Raw genomic sequence first — 20,004 nt, forward strand, 5'->3', positions numbered from 1 at the left:
ACATGGCATGCATTATCTTACTTCCTCAAACAGGGACTGAACCCCTAACCCCCTGCAGTGGAAGTTTGGAGTCTTAACCACTGGACCACCAGGGAAGTCCCCACAAGCCCTTTTCTGTTAACCACAAGGTCTACTTTAGAGAGGCTGTACCTGGATGACAATAACACATCAGTTACAAGATACTCGTTCTTTTGTAGTCAATTTTGATCACAGGACCTGAAAAATCACTGCTTGGTATCTATCAACAGATCAGTTGGAAACTGGATTACGTACTGCACATTAATAAACTATTTGTTCAGTCAGAAAGAAAATGCATAAAATGACAAAACAAAAAAGAGACAGAGGGATGTATTTCTTATGAAAGCATAAAAGAGTAAAATGAAAGGGAGAAATGCGGAAAAACTAAGGGCTTTTGGATAATCAACTCCACGAGCTACCAAAAAAATAGAAAGTGGCCCACTTAAAAAATATATACATTGTGTTGTATTTTCTTCAAGCATCTTAGAAAGAAAAATGCAAAAATTTCCTCATCAGTTCCAAATTCAACACAGTACAAAGCAAAGAAACTTTTATTACTATACCCACACAATTAATGATTAAGTGTCTTGAAGTTTACCCTGGTAGCTTAAGACAATCAAGTATTAGTTTCCATAGAAAACCTGTTTTAACTTCCTAATCCTATTCAAAGGATAAAAGGGAGGGAAACACTCAGTATGTGCTTATCACCGCAACTTCATTTCAAATGCCATTTTTGTCCTTGGGTGAATGTACATAACACTAAGCCATGATCCAGCAACAGTTTTCTATTTGGTTTAACTAGTATCATTTAAAGAGCATAATACAGGATAATGCTTTAACAGCTATATCTTATCTGAGACAAATTTAACTTTAAGATCACATGACAAGTAATGTACAAATATTCGTTAAGAACTTACCACTCTGTCAATCATCTTAAAGCGTCCACGTAACACACATAGCAATATTTATAACCAGAAACTGCAGTGACTGATAAGTAGATACATTAGTTTGTTAACCTCTACCTGAAAACATGCTTTTTTCATTAAAAAACAAAACCCAAAAAACATAAATCTCGATTTATATGGTTTTACAATCAGGTCTTACTGAAGCAGCACAGACTTCATTTCCTTTCTTGCAGACAATATGCAGGAAGAAGAACCCACAAAGAGCATGCTGGCAATCTGACATATTGTACTATCCGGACTACAAATAAGTCCTGAAATTCATTTGAAGAATGTCAAGGAGTTACGAGAGAGATTATGTAGTGGCCTTGATTTTTATTTTTCTTTACCTAGAATTCTACAAATTCTAAAATTTATCAATTGATGTATCTTTTAAATAAACAGCACCAGTCTTGCCCATTGATACAATTAAAATTTGACTTTCTCAGTTCTTAGTTCACAAGTTTATTATGAAAAACACTGCAGTGCTCTTGTGCAGTTAACATCGTCTTACAGGAGGGAGGAAAAAAAAAAAACAGTTCTGTTCAAAACAACTCACCAGGATCTGACAGTAACAAAGAACAACATGAGGCTGAGATTTGAGAAGGGGAAATAAACTGAGTGCAGACAAATCATACAATTAAATTAAACAGTATCCCTGAAAATAAACAAAACGATTTCAAAACTCACAAGTAGAGGGGAGGCCTTGGTACTTAATTTTAAAAATGTTCATTAAGCTCCAATGATTGTTTGCTGCTATTCTTATCTACAGTCATGCTGAGTAAAGCTATAGCTAAATGGAAGTTAAATTGTATTCACGAGGTGTTAATGTTTACATCTTATTATCTGCAGTCTCTCAGAGAAAGCAAAGTAACTACAAATAGCGCTATGCCAGAAACTGGTTTCTTGACCAACAATGTCGCTTCAGCATGCAATGAACTGGTTCATTCTAAAGTGGTCATGGCTGTTGATGACAAGAGGCTTTGTATTTTTATATGGCACATCTTTTTGGTCCGTGTGAAAACAAGTTTTTTTGAATGTTAACTATTCTCTGACACTTTGTGGAGTTACTGTTGCTCTTCCCATTTCCATTAGGTCAAAATGTGGTTCATGGCAATACTGTACAAGTTTAAAATTTCGTTACAGGAAGTAGTCTGGGGTACGACGAGTAACATGTGGCTCGCCTCTGCGAGGTGCTGGGTCAAACTGCAAGCTGAAAAACAAGACATATTTGTTGTTTATACTCCAAGACATCAATGTACTGACAATTAAAATCAAGAATATTAGTCTTTGACTTTACATTTTTTAATAGTTTTTTTAAAAACTGAAGTATAATTGACTTACAGCACTGTTTTAGTTCCAGATGTACAACACAGTGTTTTGAAATTTCTATACATTAATTACAATATGATCTAGGTAAGTCTAGTTACCACCTGTCACCATACAGTTATTACAATATTACTATATTCCCCATGTTGTATATTTCATCCCCGTGCAGATTTTTACACATTTCCCACCCCCATCCAATAACTTAATGTAAGAGAACCCTAATCATGCATTTAATAAGGGTCTTCTAGCTGCACGCCTCCTCAAAGAACCAAGGCAACTTCAGCTAGAGAGGATATGCTTCTGTATATTTGTAGTTCCTTCTAAGACCATTTGAAAGAAGGATTCTAAATAAAGAAAGTTTAAATAGCCTAAGGTACTGTTACCTATCATGTCATCCTCAGGATATATTTTATTAACTCTACAATAAAAACATGGATTTAAAAGTTAAAACCCTAATAATTCATATTAGGATCTAGGTTTCTGTTGATGTGTTTCAAAGGAAACTTAAAAATCCAATTGGAATCTGGATTTAGCATGAGCTCTTGAACTGTTAAACTTCCTATTAAAACTAATATATTCAAATAATGGTAACCAACGACTCAAGTGTAAATACTTACAAAGAGTACTTCAGAGTATCATCAAGTTCCATGATTGCAGCTTGGTTACCGCAACGGTAACAATAGTTTGGAGCACTGAAAATCGTTACTACGTTTCGGTCATGGCACCAGTTATATCCCTACAAGGAAAAGAACAGAAAAAATTCCCCTATTTTACTCCCTTATTTACACAACTAAATGTGACTTCTCTCAAGAGGGGAAAAAAAGACCTCCCCTTCTGCCCAAAAGGCTTTTTAAAAAGTATTGCTTTGTTTCTGGGTGATTTAATAATTTTCTGTACTCCACACAACTTTTTTTTTTTTTCTTTTTGCTGTGCCGTGCAGCTTGTGGGATCTCAGATCTCAGTTCCCCGACCAGGGAATGAACCCAGGCCATGGCAGTGAAAGCACCGAATTCTAACCACTAGACCACCAGGGAACTCCTTCTGCCCAACTTAAAAAAAAAAACAAAAAAAAAACCATGTATTTATTTTTTCCCAAAAGTACAAAAGTAGTCTACTATAAAAAGAAAATCCCTAAAAAAAATCACTAAACAGAAAAGGATAAGCTACTTCTTATATATCCGACTTTCGGTAAATAACAGCATTTCTTCAGCCTCTCTTATTGCAGCAGCCCTAAACATGATACAAGAATGAGTATATGGCCATTCCTTGTAGAGGCAGATACATACTCCTGGAGACCAGAACCTTATTAATTCTGTCCTCAGTCAGTACAGGCATTACCTGTACTGCCCAAGGTACAAAGGAGAGGTGCCTCTAGGAACTCCAGCCTCATTCTCTCAAAGCCCATCTGAATACATGAGTTACTTTTCAAGTATTGTTCACAAATTTCTTTCCCTATCTCTAGCAAAGTCAGACTTTATTGATAATCACAATACAGTTGTATTAGTACTAATCTAAATAGGACCCTAATTTTATAAGTACGCTAATCAATGTTCTATGCTAAGAATTTAGCCCATTTCCCTTTAGCTTCTTCTTTCAAATCACCTGTAATCCTATCATCCAAAGGACCACTTAAACATTTTGGTGTATTTCTTCCCAAACTCTCTTCCATACATACACATGTTAAATACATGAAATAAAACTGAGACCATAAAATATTATTTTTCACTCTCCCCCATCTTACTTTCCCAGCCTTAAACCCCAAGCACTACTACAGTCATTAAGAATTCTCTGAAAACATTTTACCTGTGAATTTCATTTGGATCAAAAGTTTGAGATTTTAATTCTAGTGTGCATCTACTGAAAAGGCTCAGGCTATAATGGCAAATTCATCAGAAGAATACATGGCATGTTCTCACTATATCATATAATTTAAAATTTCCTAAGATCTTCCTTCATTTTTACTTAAAAAGCAAATCAGTCAAAGAATAGAACATACCTCCATCACCAGCTGATGAGCTCTAGACACCAACGTGAGGCCATTGGCATGATTAAATGTCTCAGAAATATCTTGCCCAAAGGTGTAACCAGCTCCTCGAGGAGATATACCCCAACCTCCACGGTCATCTGGATCTGACCATAGCAAGTCACACATTGGACCCTAAAAAGCAAGTTATATTTTAGATTGCCTTTTGCAAAATTGGTTAATATGTGATCTGAGTAATTCACCAAGAGCAGCACCCTACTAAGTCACTTTTTGAACGGTGTTTGCTGAAAATGGTAAAAGGTTTTGCAGATAGAGTCAAATAAATAAGAAACTATTTCCAGATGTCTTTAAGAGGCAGAGCCTACATCAATGAGTCCCAGTAGCAACAAGCCCTAACTAATTAATCTGCCTAGTGTATGCAAATTTCAATGTTAGGCAGTAGAGTTTAGTAACTAAGGCAGAAGCTCTTAAGACAACCAACACCTAGGTCCTAAACCCAGTCCCAGAGCTGTTGTGATCTTGGTAGGTTTCTTAACGTTAGCTTCTGAAGAATGGGGTCAACAAGAGTGTTCACACCACATGATCATTTTTGAGAATTAAACAAGAAAATACATACAATGAACTAAGTTACAATTAAATATTTCCTTTCTCTAAAAAGTTTTTTGAAAAGAAAAGATTTTATTACCAAAAATAAGGTCAATACCTCATGGGGAACTTCTTGTAGGCGATCAAGTGCTCTGATGTGATCCAGTGTATCTATGGATGGTGAGAGGCCACCATGTAGACAGAAGATCTGAAAAGAGTGGTTTACAACATTACCCTCATTTAAAATAAACTACAAACATTCTGGACTAAGCTGCAGGCTGTAGCCCACATCACTCGGCCCTGCTGGTGTTTCTGTGTTCTGCCAGAACCAGGCTTGTTTCTGCAGATCTTTCTTTCTTGCCTCCCACTCTAAACTATGGAATACACTCCCTTTCTTCCTGATAAACCATCCCTACTGCACCCAAATCCCAATCAGCTCTTCTAAGAAAACATTTCTCTGACCTTACCCTCATCATAGACAATTATCTTCCTTCTCACAGAATTTCCTTGCAGTTTCTTATGTGCACTGCTCTACTGGGACCAGTAAATAGCTAATTACATCTCCCCAACATGTCCAGAAACAGCCCAAGAGGATGGACGGGCTATATCTTCCATCCCCCTGTGGTCCCAACATATAGTTCAGTGCCCCTCACAAAGAAGGCACTTCAAAGAAAAACCTCAAAGGGATGTGAGGATGGAAAAATAAGTTACTGTCACCTAAATTAAGAAAGCAGATTCTTGAAAATAATCGGCAATGTATGTTTTAAGAAGACCTACATACCTGCCCATCCACCAAGGCAGTGAGAGGAAGATAGTCAAAAAGATCTGTAAAATATTTCCAAACATTTGCATTTCCATACTTCCGTAAACACTCATCATAGAAACCATATACTTGTGTGATCTGTCTGCTCTCATGATTTCCTCGAAGAATGGTGATGCGTTCACGGTAACGAACCTGAAACAACAAAGTTGAAAACAACATGAACGGCTGGCTCTTTCAAAAACCAAATAAAAATCAAGCAAACATTCTACAGGGAAAGACAGAATTCCAACTTTGCTGGAAAAAACCTCCCACACCCCCACATCACACAAAAGTGAAATCACACCTACAGATCATTTATCCCATGGGGTATCTGCCAACCCCATTTCAACTAAAATCAAATTCTCACTACCACCAACTTTATCCCACGCATAATCATCAGCTGCAAAACTCCATCCATGAGTTTTTTTATTACATTATACAACAACCATTACAATCCAGTTTTAGAACCTTTCCATTAACCCAAAAAGATCCCTCGTGCCTGTCTGCAATCACTCCCGACTCCCACTCTCAGCAACTACTGATACTTTGTCTCTTGAGATTTGCTTTTCTAGAAATTTCATATAAATGGAATCAATACAATATGTAGTTTTTTTGTGTGTGTGGCTTCTTTCACTTAGCAGAATATTTTTTAGACTCATCTGTGAATGGATCATGGTCTGTCTCATCTTACCGCTCTGCACAGTATTCCATTGTATGGCTATACCGTATTTCGGTTTTTTATTCACCAGTAGACTGAACATTTGGATTGTCCGCAGTTTTTGGCTATTATGAATAATGTTGCTATGATCAAACCACATATAAGAAGTTTCTCTACGCGTATATGCTTTCATTTCTCTTGGACGGATTCCTAAGTTTCTAATCTCTTCAACAAACTCACTAACATACGGTATTATACTAGCCTTATTGATGAAAGCCATTCTAATGGGCCTGATTCTGACTTTAATTTGCATTTCCCTGATGACTAAGGTTTGAGCATCTTTTCATGTGCTAAATTAATGACCATTCATATATCTTCTTGGGTGAAACATCTATCCAAATATTTTGTCCACTTAAAAATTATGTCTTGTTATAGGTTTTAAAAAAATATATATGAATACAAGTACTTTTTTCTTAGTGATGTCTTTTGAAGGACAAAAAATCAATTTTTATGAAGTCTAATTTATCAGTTTTTTAATGGCTTGTGTTTTTGGTATCATATCTAAGACATCTTTGCCAAACCCAAGGTTACAAAGATTTTCTGTTTTATTTTAGAAGTTTCACAGTTTTAGCACTCATATTTAGATCTATGATTGACATTGATCCACTTGTAAGGTATGAGGTAGCTAACTTCATTTTTTGCATATGGATGCCCAACAGTTCCAGCACTATTTGCTTAAGTTTCCTTTCCCCTGTATTAAGCCTGCTAGGGCTACCATACGAGGTACCACAGACTGGAAGGCTTAAACAACAGAAATTTATTTCCTCACAGTTCTAGAGGCTAGAAGTCCAAGATCAAGATCAAGGTGTCAGCAGGGTTGGTTCCTTCTGAAGGCATCTCTTCTTTGGCTAGATAACGGCCATCTTCTCCATGTGTCTTCTCATCTTCCCTCTGTATGTGTCCTAATCTCTTCTTATAAGGACACCAGTCATATCGGATTAGGGGTCACCTGTATGACCTCATTTTACCTTAATTACCTCTTTAAAGGCCCCACCTCCAATACAGTCACATTCTGAGGTACTGGGAGTTAGGACTGCAACATATGAATTTGGGGAAGGGGTGGTGGTGGCACAATTCAGCTCATAACACATTCAAACATAAACTCTTAAAGGCAGCATATTTATTCCTCCTCTGAGCACTGGGATTCATCCTGGGCTTTAAGTGCAGGTTAGCTTGCAAGGCTGCTTTCATAGCATCTAGAGTCACTGCAGAAACTTTCCATCATTTAATTCAACTCCTTCAATTTACAGATGCAGAACATAATGACCTCCAAAAATGTTTTGTAGCACTTTACATGATTCAGACCCGTAGCTTCATGAACACTTACACTTTGTTAATTGCCTAAAATTCAGCTCTTGCCAAAACCACATCTCATTGCTTCTCTAGTACTAGAAGATGCTGGCAGCCATCTTACCATTCTACATATTCTTTAAAATAAAATCATCTCCCCAAAAGTAAAGTCAAATAATTTCTTTTAAGGGAGAAAGGTCATCTCAAAAAAGCTTTTTACCGTTTTGTGTTTCACCTTCAGATCTCTGTATATCTCCCAGAGCTACAACTGGTATAAAACAACATGCTTTCTTTAATTATCATTTCTATTGTTCTAGATTATGTCATGTTTAATGGCTGCAAACTATTCCACTGAGATAAACCATAATTTAGATATTCACTTACCATTAGATATTTATATCAATTCTTTCTCTGATATTTAAGATACTACAATTTATGTTTTCATGTAAGTAAAGCTCTCTTCCTCTTAAACTTCTTCCTCTGCACAATTATATGATTATTGTGTCAAAGGATATAAACATGCCAATATTTGAAATATTTTGCTCCTTTAAAATACTTCAAAAATATCTAGAAAAATAATTATATTACCTCTCATATCCCAAATTACTGAACTAAAATTTCTATTTAATCAGCTTTCTAGCATTTTTAAATCATCTGACTGAGGCATTTTCTTCCTTAGAAAATAACCTTCTTGTTTTTATTCTGTACCATTCCCTCATTCAGAATGAAGATAGACCTATGATTTATTAAGTCCCAAACCTGAATATCTAAATTCCTAAATGTGGGGATTTATTCTAAAAGCTAACATGCAGATGCAGAAAACCACAAATCACTGGGAAAAAAAGGACATTCAAGAGGACTGCCATACCCAATTCAAAATGCTCAAACATAAAATTGAAATTACCTTAAGAGCTACAAGCAGAGTAACTGTTTCAACTGAATAATATCCTCTGTCAACATAATCTCCCATAAACAAGTAATTTGTATCTGGCGATTTGCCACCAATTCTAAACAGTTCCATGAGATCATGAAATTGCCCATGCACATCTCCACAGACAGTGACTGGACATCGAACTTCTTGCACATTGGATTCTTTTGTCAGGATTTCTTTAGCCTACAGATAGAGAAAAATAAACCAAGACATTTCACATTAAACAACATTAACAAAGATATGTTTAATTACACATAAGATACGTTTAAGTTACCCTTAATACAGCTTTAAAGGGCAGACTCAGCATAAGATCAAATTGCAAACAATTACAATCCCATTAAAATAAGAGGGCAAGACGATGCCTGGAACCTATCCACCAGCTATCTCACCTCTGATACCTAGAAAAAAAACCATGTATCAAGATACATAGTCCCATTCCTCTCATCAGTATCATGAGTTTTAGATCTATCAGTTGCTGTGTAAGTGCTAAAGAGATCATTATTAGCAGCCATATAAGATCAATGAAAATGGAGCAAGACACTCAGGTACCTAGTTCCCTAGCTTTAGAGTTCTAACTACAATGCACTCTAGGATTCCAGGTTACGAGGAGAGATTTCTTAGTCCTACTTTAAAAAAAAGATTTTTGGAAGACATTAAAATTTTGTCTGTATTTTGGGTTTTTTACACTCTTTATATCAAAACATAAACTTATTTTACAATTGTGACTATTCAATATACATGGTTTTTATGCTGCTTTCAGAAAACTGTTTGGCATCCTATGCATTCCCCCATGTAACCACAAATTCAAACATCGAAACATCACTTTTAAGAGCAACATAATATTCCACTCAGTAGAAACTCTTTTATTCATTTCAACACACATTTATTGATCATTTACTGTATGCCAAAAACTGTAAAGAGAACTGGGAGATAATCATTCGTTTGCTCAACCATGAGTGATACTTTGTGCCAGGCCCTGTGCTAGCCCCTGGAGGTATAGTGAACAAGATAAAGATAGATCATTCCCACACCAGGGCTGGGGAGGGGGTACAGGGGAACGACCACAAACAAGTAACCAAGTAACAAAGTACAGACTGTATTAAGTGCCATGGAAGAAAGGGAGAGAGTAACTGGTGGAGGCCACTTTTTAAGATATCACAACAAACAAGACAGCCCATAAACGTACACAGTGGAGCAGGAGAGGCAGACAATAAAAGATCATTACAAAAGAAAGGGCCAAGTGCTAAGACATGCTAGAGTAAGCAGCAGTGTTCCGGGCTCACAAAAACTGAGAGCTATGAAAACTGCCTGAGGTGCAAATAATGGGCGGGAGCTACAGAAACGGGATGGGAGTAGGGATGGGAGTAGGAAACCGGAGGACATCAAACACCGGCAGATGCAATCATGTGTATAAAGTCCAAGGAGTTAAGCAGAAAAAGTTAATATGGCTAAAGCATAGCATGCAAGAGTAGAGAAGAGAGCAGACTGGGGTGGGGGCAGGTTAACAAACTACCCTGGTTTTTAGCACTGATAGTCCTGTATCCCAAGAAACGCCTCAGTTGTACCCAGGCAAACCATGATGACAGTTGGTCACCCAGCTAGGAAATGTGGGAGGAGAATGGAGCATGGATATGGACTGAAAACAAGTCTAATCAAAGTAGTATTCAAACAAAGATCCACTGGCAGAAAATTTGATTAGTGAATTAAGGATTTCAGAGGTAGGGCTGTGGATATGGATATCTGAGGTGGAGTAGAGCTTAAAGGCCACCCACCAGTATTCAGGGACCAATCCACCGACAAGTCTTGCCTAGTCTCCTTCCAAAACATCTCAATCCATATGCTTCTATCTTCTTTGCCAATATCCTGGTCCAAGCCACCATCAACTAACCTGGATTACTGTGCTAGCCTCCACAATAAACTCCCTGTTTCTAGTCTTCCTGCCTCCAATTTAATTTCCATGCAACAATCAAAGTGACAGTTTAAAAAATTATCACCAGATTCATTTTATCCACCATTGTCTACACAGCACCTCGCTAAACAATGCCCCACACGCTTAATATATATCTTGAGGGAATCAAGAACTTCAACTGAGACAGCTCATCTTTAGGGAGAGTCATGGATGTCTGCCAGGACAACAGCATCAGTACGGACCTGGAAAGTGGTACCAAGTTCTCTGGAGAATGAAGAAATAACAGGTAATAACCATAAGGAAAAATGTCCAGGTATCTAGGTAAAGGACAGAAGCCTGAAAAACACAGGGAATTTTATCCTCAAATAGAAGGATGCAGAACCCATCCACCTGGGAGGGCTACTAGAGAAGGTTAAAGACTTCCTCAGGGAGAGTCAGTTAAGCCAAGAAGGTAAAAGTAAGTATTGTTCTCAGAATGGGTTTTAAAGTGTTTTACTTCATATATCTAATCAACATTTATTGAGCATCTTCTATGTGGGATCAGCAGTATGGAATGGTGTCCCAGAATGTACAGTGGGAGGCTGGGTCAAGGGAAGGCAACACACTGCAATATGGGGGTGAAACTATCATAAGAGAATTGTTGCTAATGAGCCATTGCTCATTACATTTTGAGTGACAACCAAGGATGTCAAGGACTGGTTTTAAGGTAGTGGTATGCAACCTTAGCGGCACATTAAAAAATCACTTGATGGGCTTCCCTGGTGGCGCAGTGGTTGAGAGTCTGCCTGCCAATGCAGGGGACACGGGTTCAAGCCCTGGTCTGGGAGGATCCCACATGCCGCGGAGCAACTGGGCCCGTGAGCCACAATTACTGAGCCTGCGCGTCTGGAGCCTGTGCTCCGCAACAAGAGAGGCTGCGATGGTGAGAGGCCCGCGCACCGCGATGAAGAGTGGCCCCCGCTTGCCACAACTAGAGAAAGCCCTCGCACAGAAACGAAGACCCAACACAGCCATAAATAAATAAATAAATAATTTAAATTAAAAAAAAAAAATCACTTGAGAAGCTCTTTAAAAATATCCAGATGCCCAAACTACTCCTCTCCCAATTAAGTCAGAATCTTTGTCTGTGGGATCCAAGCATCAATAATTTTTTTAAGTCTCCCCTCCCCACCCTACACTAGTGCTTTCTTAGGTGCAGCCAAGTTTAAGAACCACTATTTTCAAGTCTCCAAACATTTTGGGAAGCCTATTTCAGGACATTACCAACCACTGACATCGCAATATAGTATTAATTTCATCTAACATTTTTAAATTTAGAAAAATTTCCACTGTGTTTCAAAAGGAGATATTTCTTAAGAAATACATATAATCCATCTCTCTACAGTCATTCCAACTTCCCAATTTATTATTACTAAAAAGCAAAAGTTCACTAGGCATATTCCATTACTAAACCTGTTTGGAATTAATACCAGGCCTGATGTTTTCAGCACCTAGTACATACTAATGAAAACAGCTATGAATGAAGAGGTAGGTCCTACTTAAAAGAAATTTGCAGGACTCCCCTGGTGGCTCAGTGATTAAGAATCCACCTGCCAATACAGGGGACGAGGGTTCGAGCTCTGGTCCAGGAAGATCCCACGTGCCGCGAAGCAACTAAGCCCGTGCACCACAATGACTGAGCGTGCGCTCTAAAACCCACGAGCCACAACTACTGAGCCCCGCGTGCCTAGAGCCCGTGCTTCACAACAAGAGAAGCCACGCACCGCATAAGAAGCCCACGCACCGCAACCAAGAGTAGCCCCCGCTCGCCACAACTAGAGAGAGCCCGCCGCATGCAGCAACGAAGACCGAACACAGCCAAAGTAAAAATAAAGTAAGTTTATTAAAAAAAATTTTTTTTTTAAAAACACACTTTTTGGGTTTTTTGTCTCAAACTTATCAGCTCTCAGATGATGACTACACAAATACACTAGTCCCAGAACAACCACAACATAAAGACTGTAGACGTCCTTATTAAAGATTATTCTAGTCAGGACAACTAATCATAGCATAGCTTCTCTCAGACATCTCTTTTTCTATCACAGGAGTCAGGCCTTATAAATCCCAGAAGCACCTAATAGCACCCCCCTCTATGGGTCACCCAATGGGACCTCTAATGAGTCACCTTTAGTGCCTCCAGGCCTTCACCAACCATCAGTTGACGCGGAGCAACTAAGCCCATGCGCCACAACTACCGAGCCTGTGCTCCAGAGCCCGCAAGCCACAACTACTAAAGCCCACGTGCCTAGAGCCCATGCTCCACGACAAGAGAAGCCACCGCAATGAGAAGCCCGTGACCCACAACGAGAAAGAAGCCCGCACACAGCAACGAAGAGTAGCCCCCGCTCGCCGCAGCCCGCGCGCAGCAACGAAGACCCAACACAGCCAAGAGAAATAAATAAAAAATTAATTTATATATATAAAAAATTTTTTGATTGAATGTATTCCAAAAACAAAAGTACACTGTCACAGTTAATAGTATCACTGACACTCCATAACCTGTGTGAACTACACTTTGCATGACTATCTAGGTAATCTAATGTTTGTCTTCCAGGTGCACTCTAGAACAAAGGTTCTCAACCTTCTTTCCAGCCCCTCAACAACAGAAAGGTAAAAATTCCCATGGTGGTAGTAACTAAATGACTAAGGCAGAGGTGGGGACAGGGTTGTGCAGAGTGACTGGCCAGCTGGTCACGTACAGTTTTAGAAAATACCCAGATGCAGATACGTCTCTGTCACTGCTTTGTTTATCCATTCCAAACTACAATACCAATAGCAACCATGTATTGTGAAGAAATTAAGCTGTTAATCCCAGATTGCTCTTCACAGTTTTTTCAGACCCCACCCCCACCCGCAGCCATTTACTGGCAACCAGATCTCTGTCAGCCTCTTCTACAACTTCTGCTCCAGGAGCTGAAAGCAAGCCTATTTTAAACAACAAACAAAATCTTTCCCCTTCCCAGTTCTAGTCCATTCAGATCTCACTTGTGTAGGAGAGGAGCAGGGTTGAGGGTTTTTTCAGAAAAGGATGGTAATGTGAAATGGTAAGGAAAAAGGTAAAAATAAGAAAAACGGTCAAAGTATAAAGAAAACGGTAAGGGGTGGGGGGTGGTTCTATGCCACACATAACTTTTCCTGCCTCTCCTCAGCACCCTCAAAAAAGACCCCTCTCTGGACTTCCCTGGTGGCGCAGTGGTTAAGAATCCACCTGCCATTGCGAGGAACACGGGTTCGAGCCCTGGTATGGGAAGATCCCCCATGCCGCGGAGTAACTAAGCCCGTGAGTGCGCCACTACTGAGCCTTCGCTCTAGAGCCGCGAGCCCACAACTCTTGAAGCCCGCGCGCCTAGAGCCCGTGCTCCGCGACAAGAGAAGCCACAGCAATGAGAAGCCCGCGCACCGCAACAAAGAGTAGCCCCCACTCGCTGCACTAGAGAAAGCCTACGTGTAGCAGCAAAGACCCAACGCAGCCCAAAAAATAAATAAATAAATTTACAAAACAACACAAACACACCAACCCTCTCCACCATGCGTCAACCAAACCCAATGTCTCCTGGTTTTCCTAGCTTATCTCTCCAAACTAAACAAGCAATATTCCACAGGTAACTGACAAACCTGACTTACAATGAGATAGAGGAAAAAAATAACACCAGACTACTGTTAACTCAAAATGCTGTTTCCAGTGCCCATCATTCTTTCTATAGCATGAGTTTCACCTTAGTCCTATTGCCCATATTTGCAGACACAGAACTCTTGGCTCTGATAGAGAAAACAAGGCAGAGTGAGGCAGGGGGTGGGGGGGAACTTGTGTGTCTGAACAGAAGAACTGTTCACCTTTTTGGTGTTTCCTCATTAGGTCAACTCAAAACCAACTGCACTACCACTTCATGCCTGGGAGATCAAAGAATACACACAGGCAAACAGCCTTGACTGTGGAAGCTATGAGGATAAAAAGAAGGGCATTTTAACAAGCTTAATGAACAATATAAATGTCAGTTACACTTTATTAGAATATTTTAGAACTCGGTCTCTGGATCATGATTTACAGTATCTGAGAATACATAGAAAATTAACTGAGGTTTATCATCTCACTTATCTTATTTGAGAGACAAATGCAGTTAGCCACGTCCAACACTGAAAAATAAGTCCTGTTTCCTCCTCCAGGAGAGAGTGGGACAACAGTATGTGACGTGAATAGGAAGCTTTAAAGAACAAATATGCTTTCTTTTACAGAGCTGTTGATTCTACAGTTCAGTCTGGCCCCAATTCATCTGCGTCTTCATTATTAACACTACCTCAAAAAAGAGAAGGGGGCTGTGAAGCAAGGCTAAAACATTGGGATTACAAACCATAAACCTAGGCAATATCAATTTAGCCCCTGTAGTCAAGTCACTTTATCTTTCTGAGCTGTGGTTTCCATCTCTAACTGAGGATAATTGTCTCATAAACCTGTTAAGAGAACTGTGTATGTGAAAGAATGATGAAAACAATATTCTGTATCATGCTCCCCCCACAACTGCTTGTTCTCAATATTCAAATTACCTTTATGGAAATAAGCCAAACCACATTTTAAATTAAACACACATACAGACTCAAATATATTACCCATTTCATATAGGAATTTAACCTTGGTCAAGTACTTGCAGGTCATCCAACTAGCAGGAAGACTCATACTGCATTTTATTTATAGTGCTTGTAGAGCAATGGAAAACAGCATACCTAGGTAAAGAACTCCTTTGGAAAAAAAAATCTGGCTATCAAACAACATTCTCCACAAGTTTGGTAAGACATGAAAGCACAAAGCCAAAAATCATACGTAAATGAAACCACTGCTGAACTGAACATAACAAAAGACTGTTTACTATGGTTAAAGCAAAAACAAGCTGATACTATTTACTTCTTCCCATAGGTAGATGGAAACATACCAGTCCAGTTATACAGGTGTAGCAAATGACTACAGAGCTGTGACTATAGGCAAAACTGCTTCACTCACAACAAATTTTTAAACAACCAACAAATTATGATCCCCAAAATGACAAGGTATCTTGCACACACAACAACCCTGTCTTTAATATAGACTTTAATCACATCAGGGGAAAATAGCTTAACTAATTAATAACATAAAAACCATATCCACCCTTGTCTATAAACACACTTTCCTTCTTATAATCAAAGGAATTATCAACTATTACCAAATAGTTAATCTCCACCAAGTATCGTTTCTTTAAAAAAAAAACTATTATAGTAATGAGAACTTTTGCTTCACTAAAAAGATTTGCACAAAAGATGTTTCAAGTCATGCACCCTAACTTATCCAATATACCTAAAAAGCTGCCTTCAAATTAACTTAGTTTGGAAGGTTAATAATGCTCCAAAAGTTGGAATACTTACAAGTTAAAAACAGTTTGAAGGCTGTGTGATAGCCCCCCAAAAGGATTCGTGTTTTGGAAATTTAGCTTCAAATATTTTCTCCTTTTTCTTGGTTCTAAGAATTAAAATCTTGACACAGTAGATGAGCAATGGAGATTTCAGCATAAATTGATTAACCTCACTACATCTTAGTTTTACAAACACGTGGCAAACAACGACCATTTACCAGATGGATCAAGCTTCAGCCACCCCACTGTAACTCCAGTATTATCTTCTGTTGTCTCCAACACAAACCCTCTACTTCTGTGTTCCATCTACTACTGACTTCCAACTACATTCAGGCTCCTTGAGAATAAGCATGATTATTTTTCACTGCTTTTCATTCATCTCATAAAAGTAAGCAATCTTGGATATCCAGTAAGTATTCAATATTTAAACACAAAGTACTAATTTAAAATGGAACTGTATAATCTAAGATTAGAAGGAAACTTGGACATATATTTTAATTCTAGTTTATAGACAGGAAAAACGTGGACCAAGTGAAGTGGTTGCCTCAAGGTCAATCACAATTAGTGGCAGAAAGAGGACTAGTGTCCAGTTCTAACTCACAGTCCAGTGGTCTTCCAATTACATCACTGCTCTCTTGCGATGTTTTCTACACAAATAACTAGTCATCTATCCAACTACTGACTCAAAGTCTTAAACAGAGTAAAAACCTCAACCCTTAGAAGTCATTAAAAATCATCACTTATGGTACCTAGAAACTAAGACCTAACACTATACATTAAATAATTTTTAAAAGCCTATTTCTAAACCTTTAAATAAATATTATCCTCATTTGATGGAAGCAAATTAAGGATCAAGAAGCAACAAAAGACTCAACATTGCTACCATTAAAATTCAGCTCCAAAAATGATGTGCCACCTCATCAATAGGAGAGTTTTTGTCGAAGCACAGGATAAATAAATCTTGAGTTAGACTAACTTAAATTGCAATTATTCACAGAATAGTTCTGAAAAAGCCGGTTTTAGGAGCATATACATCAAACTCATGAACCTAATTCTCACATCAAGCCACAAACAAGTCAGCATAATTGCTTTCTAATAACTCTTCACTAATACAAAATGCTAATATGATATTCCACAATTCTGTGGAACTAAAAAGAAATGCTGCAAAGTTAATTTTGAAAAGGTAAATTGAAACATTCATGGTGGAGCTCATCATTTTCTCTATTTAGGAAACTGAATTATAAGACTAAAACCCAACAGGCTATCTGTTTCCCCAACTCCTTGGAAAAAACAAATCAGAATTAGGTAATTTAAAACGGACTTACTAAAATAGACTACAACATTCCATTTTCAACACCTGTGAGATAAATTATTTAAACACTAAGCACAATATCTGGGATACTGTAAAAGCTCAATCGACAACTATTCTTATCATTACTACCATTATTTAAAGTCACAAATATACAAACAACTTTTCCAAGAAAGAGCCAGAATACAAAATTTGCTTATAGTTTACGTTGCTCATTTTAAAAAGAAATGGCAAAATGCCAAGTACGTTAGACTTAGAGAAGCGTTTCACACTACCCCATTTGAGTCGGCATATAAATCATAAACTGACACTTGATTTCCAATCCCAAAGTTCCTTATGTAGTATGACTCACCAAATTCTTCATTTCTTCCAACTATGAAAATAAGTTATACTCCTCCCTATGACTACCACCATGACATTCGTAGAAACTAGGTTAGAAATTCATTTTGACATTCTTTAAAAACACGCTTCAAATAAGTCTCTGGAAAAGATATCTCGGTGAGTTTAACACAAACCACCCAAGACAGTACTAAAGCTGTGTGACCTTTAGAGAGGTCCTAGGATCTGGTCTATAAGCTTGCCGTTCGGGGAGCTTCTGGACAGCTCTGGACCTAAGAATTAGGTCTGAGTACAAGTAAAAAGCCTCTTACTCACCTGAGTCCCAGGCCCCACTCCCAGGCCATAGAACTCAAGTCCTCTTACCTACATCTCAAAACCGTCCCCAACCCTGACCCACAGGGTCTCCGCTCCCCACAGCCACCTCGCCCCGTGCCAAGGCCGGGAAGCTCTGAAGCCCCGGAGTTGGGCGAAAGGCGCCATTTTAGGCGGCGGTGGCAACGACAACCAATCCCTGCGCGGGAGGCAGAGGGCGCCGGGTCGCCCGGGAGCCGCCGCCGGGCCGCGCCGGGCGCCGGTCTGGGAGGCTCGGGGGGCCGGGGCCTCCGCCATGTTGCACCCTCCCCATGGCCGCCTCCTTCTCTGCGGACTCGGCCCGCCGCGGCTCCCGCATCCGAGGTGCAGCTCACCTTCTCGCAGAGGCTCTTGACCTGGGACTCGGACAGCTGCTTGCACTCGTTCAGCTGCTCGACCCACTGGTCCAGCTCCTTGGTGAACACCTTCTCGTCCATGATGCCACCCGCCCGAACCGGCTGCCGCTCCGCTCTCCTCCCGCGCCGCCGCCCGCACACGGGCCACACGCACACACCGCCGCCGGTTCCCGGGGTACTTGTGCGGGTACTGGCGGTTGCTCGGCGCTAGCGCTGGCCCGCTGGCTCACCCCTCCGTGCTCGGCCACCGGCCGCGGCCGTCCTCCACTCACTCTAGTCCCGGAGCTCTGCTCTCTGTAATGGCGGCCGCCGGCGTGGTGACGTCACGCCCGGCGTCAGGAGGCGGCGGGGTAGGGTAGATAAGGCCAGGACCAGAGCTGCGCAAACTGCAACGCCAGCCCGGGTCAGCCGCCAGACTGGAGTGCTAGGGACTGAGGCGCAGGCGCAACGTAGCCAGCTGGTAACAGGCACCTTAGCCTTTAGGGCGTTGTCCTCCAGAAGGGAGAGGCCGAGGGGGAAGGGAAGACCGAGACCGAGCAGGGGCCAGGCTTGCAGCTGGGAAGTAGGCTAATCCCAGAGCAGTACGTCCTGCGCGGCGGAGGCGCGGACGTGGCGCAGGCGCAGTCGGGGTGGGAGGGTGGCTCCTTGCTGCTGGAGAGTTTTTCTCTAAGGCGATACGCTTCGGCTCTTCACCTGGCGACTGAAATCAAATCACGGAAATTAGAAATGCGACCCCATGGCTCCTCCGTGATACAACACTGGAATTGCGTGGGATTCCTGCATCTTGGGGGCAAGAACGGGCGCCGAGTGGTAGCCTGCTTGGAGTGGCCACCTTCGCCTCCGGGCGTGGCCGGCACCTTGTAATTAGGTCACTCGTAGGCGGAGGAGGGTGTACCTGTCGGGGGAGGGCCGCGCAGTGCATCTGACTCCCCCGGCACACACCTATCCCCGGGCTTAGATGTCTCTTCCGGCGCGATGGTTGGGGCCTCGTAGCTCTCCTGGCTTCCGCAAGCCCTGCGCAGCCTCACCCCTTGTACCCAAGGTGTGCGCCTTCCTCCTACTCCGGTTCCTCCTGGGTAGAAACGCTCCCCTCCCCCAACCCCTGCCCACTCGGGTCTACTTTCTCAAGGAAAGGCCGCAAGGAGATAGATGCACCCGTCCTGCCCGGGACCCGGTCGTGTTAGAAGCGGCAGTGGTCCGCGCTTTATATAAAGTTCGGATACCCTAGGATCGGACCTCTGTCTGGCTGTGAATCTCTTCGAGATTTGTGAAATGTTTTCACATTTCGTCGTCCTTCCCTTCACAGAAATATTTGGCTCCGTAGAGTGCCAACTATGTGCTAGATCCATGACTAAGAGAGAGGAGGGTCATCCAAACAGACACGGTACCCTACCCTGGTGGAGTTTGTATTCTCCCAACAATACTTCCCAGGATGGTCTGCGGATAGGTAGGCAGAAGAGCGATTATGATGTCCACAGGACCTGAGAGATAGCAGCTTTCCAAAAGACATTAAACCTTAAAGGGCAAGGCAAGAGGTGAACCTGGTCCCTGTCTTCTAGACTCCTTACTCCCAATAACAGCCAACCCAAGTACTCAGCAGTGTGCTGGAGGAGAGCTCTCACTCTGCAGCCTTGACCACATCATCCTGACCAACAAGCAGAAGAAGGCCCTGGAGGCCAGGATCAGCTAATGGTGGGACTGAAAATTCTCCTTCATCCAAGACAA

General features: G+C 40.8%; 1 protein-coding gene across 1 annotated transcript; it reads right to left on the reverse strand.

The window, feature by feature from the left end:
• Positions 1–541: 541 nt before the first annotated feature.
• On the reverse strand, positions 542–18,685 carry PPP2CA (protein phosphatase 2 catalytic subunit alpha). Its single transcript, XM_036846610.1, has 7 exons — positions 18,259–18,685; positions 8,572–8,781; positions 5,639–5,812; positions 4,976–5,065; positions 4,285–4,446; positions 2,906–3,024; positions 542–2,172 (listed from the first exon to the last, which is right to left on the reverse strand). Exons 1-7 carry the CDS (start codon positions 18,358–18,360, stop codon positions 2,100–2,102), a joined length of 930 nt encoding a protein of 309 aa, XP_036702505.1. The 5' UTR covers positions 18,361–18,685; the 3' UTR covers positions 542–2,099.
• Positions 18,686–20,004: the final 1,319 nt, after the last annotated feature.

This window comes from Balaenoptera musculus, chromosome 3 (genome assembly GCF_009873245.2).
Source record: "Balaenoptera musculus isolate JJ_BM4_2016_0621 chromosome 3, mBalMus1.pri.v3, whole genome shotgun sequence".
NCBI classification, from domain to species: Eukaryota; Metazoa; Chordata; class Mammalia; order Artiodactyla; family Balaenopteridae; genus Balaenoptera; species Balaenoptera musculus.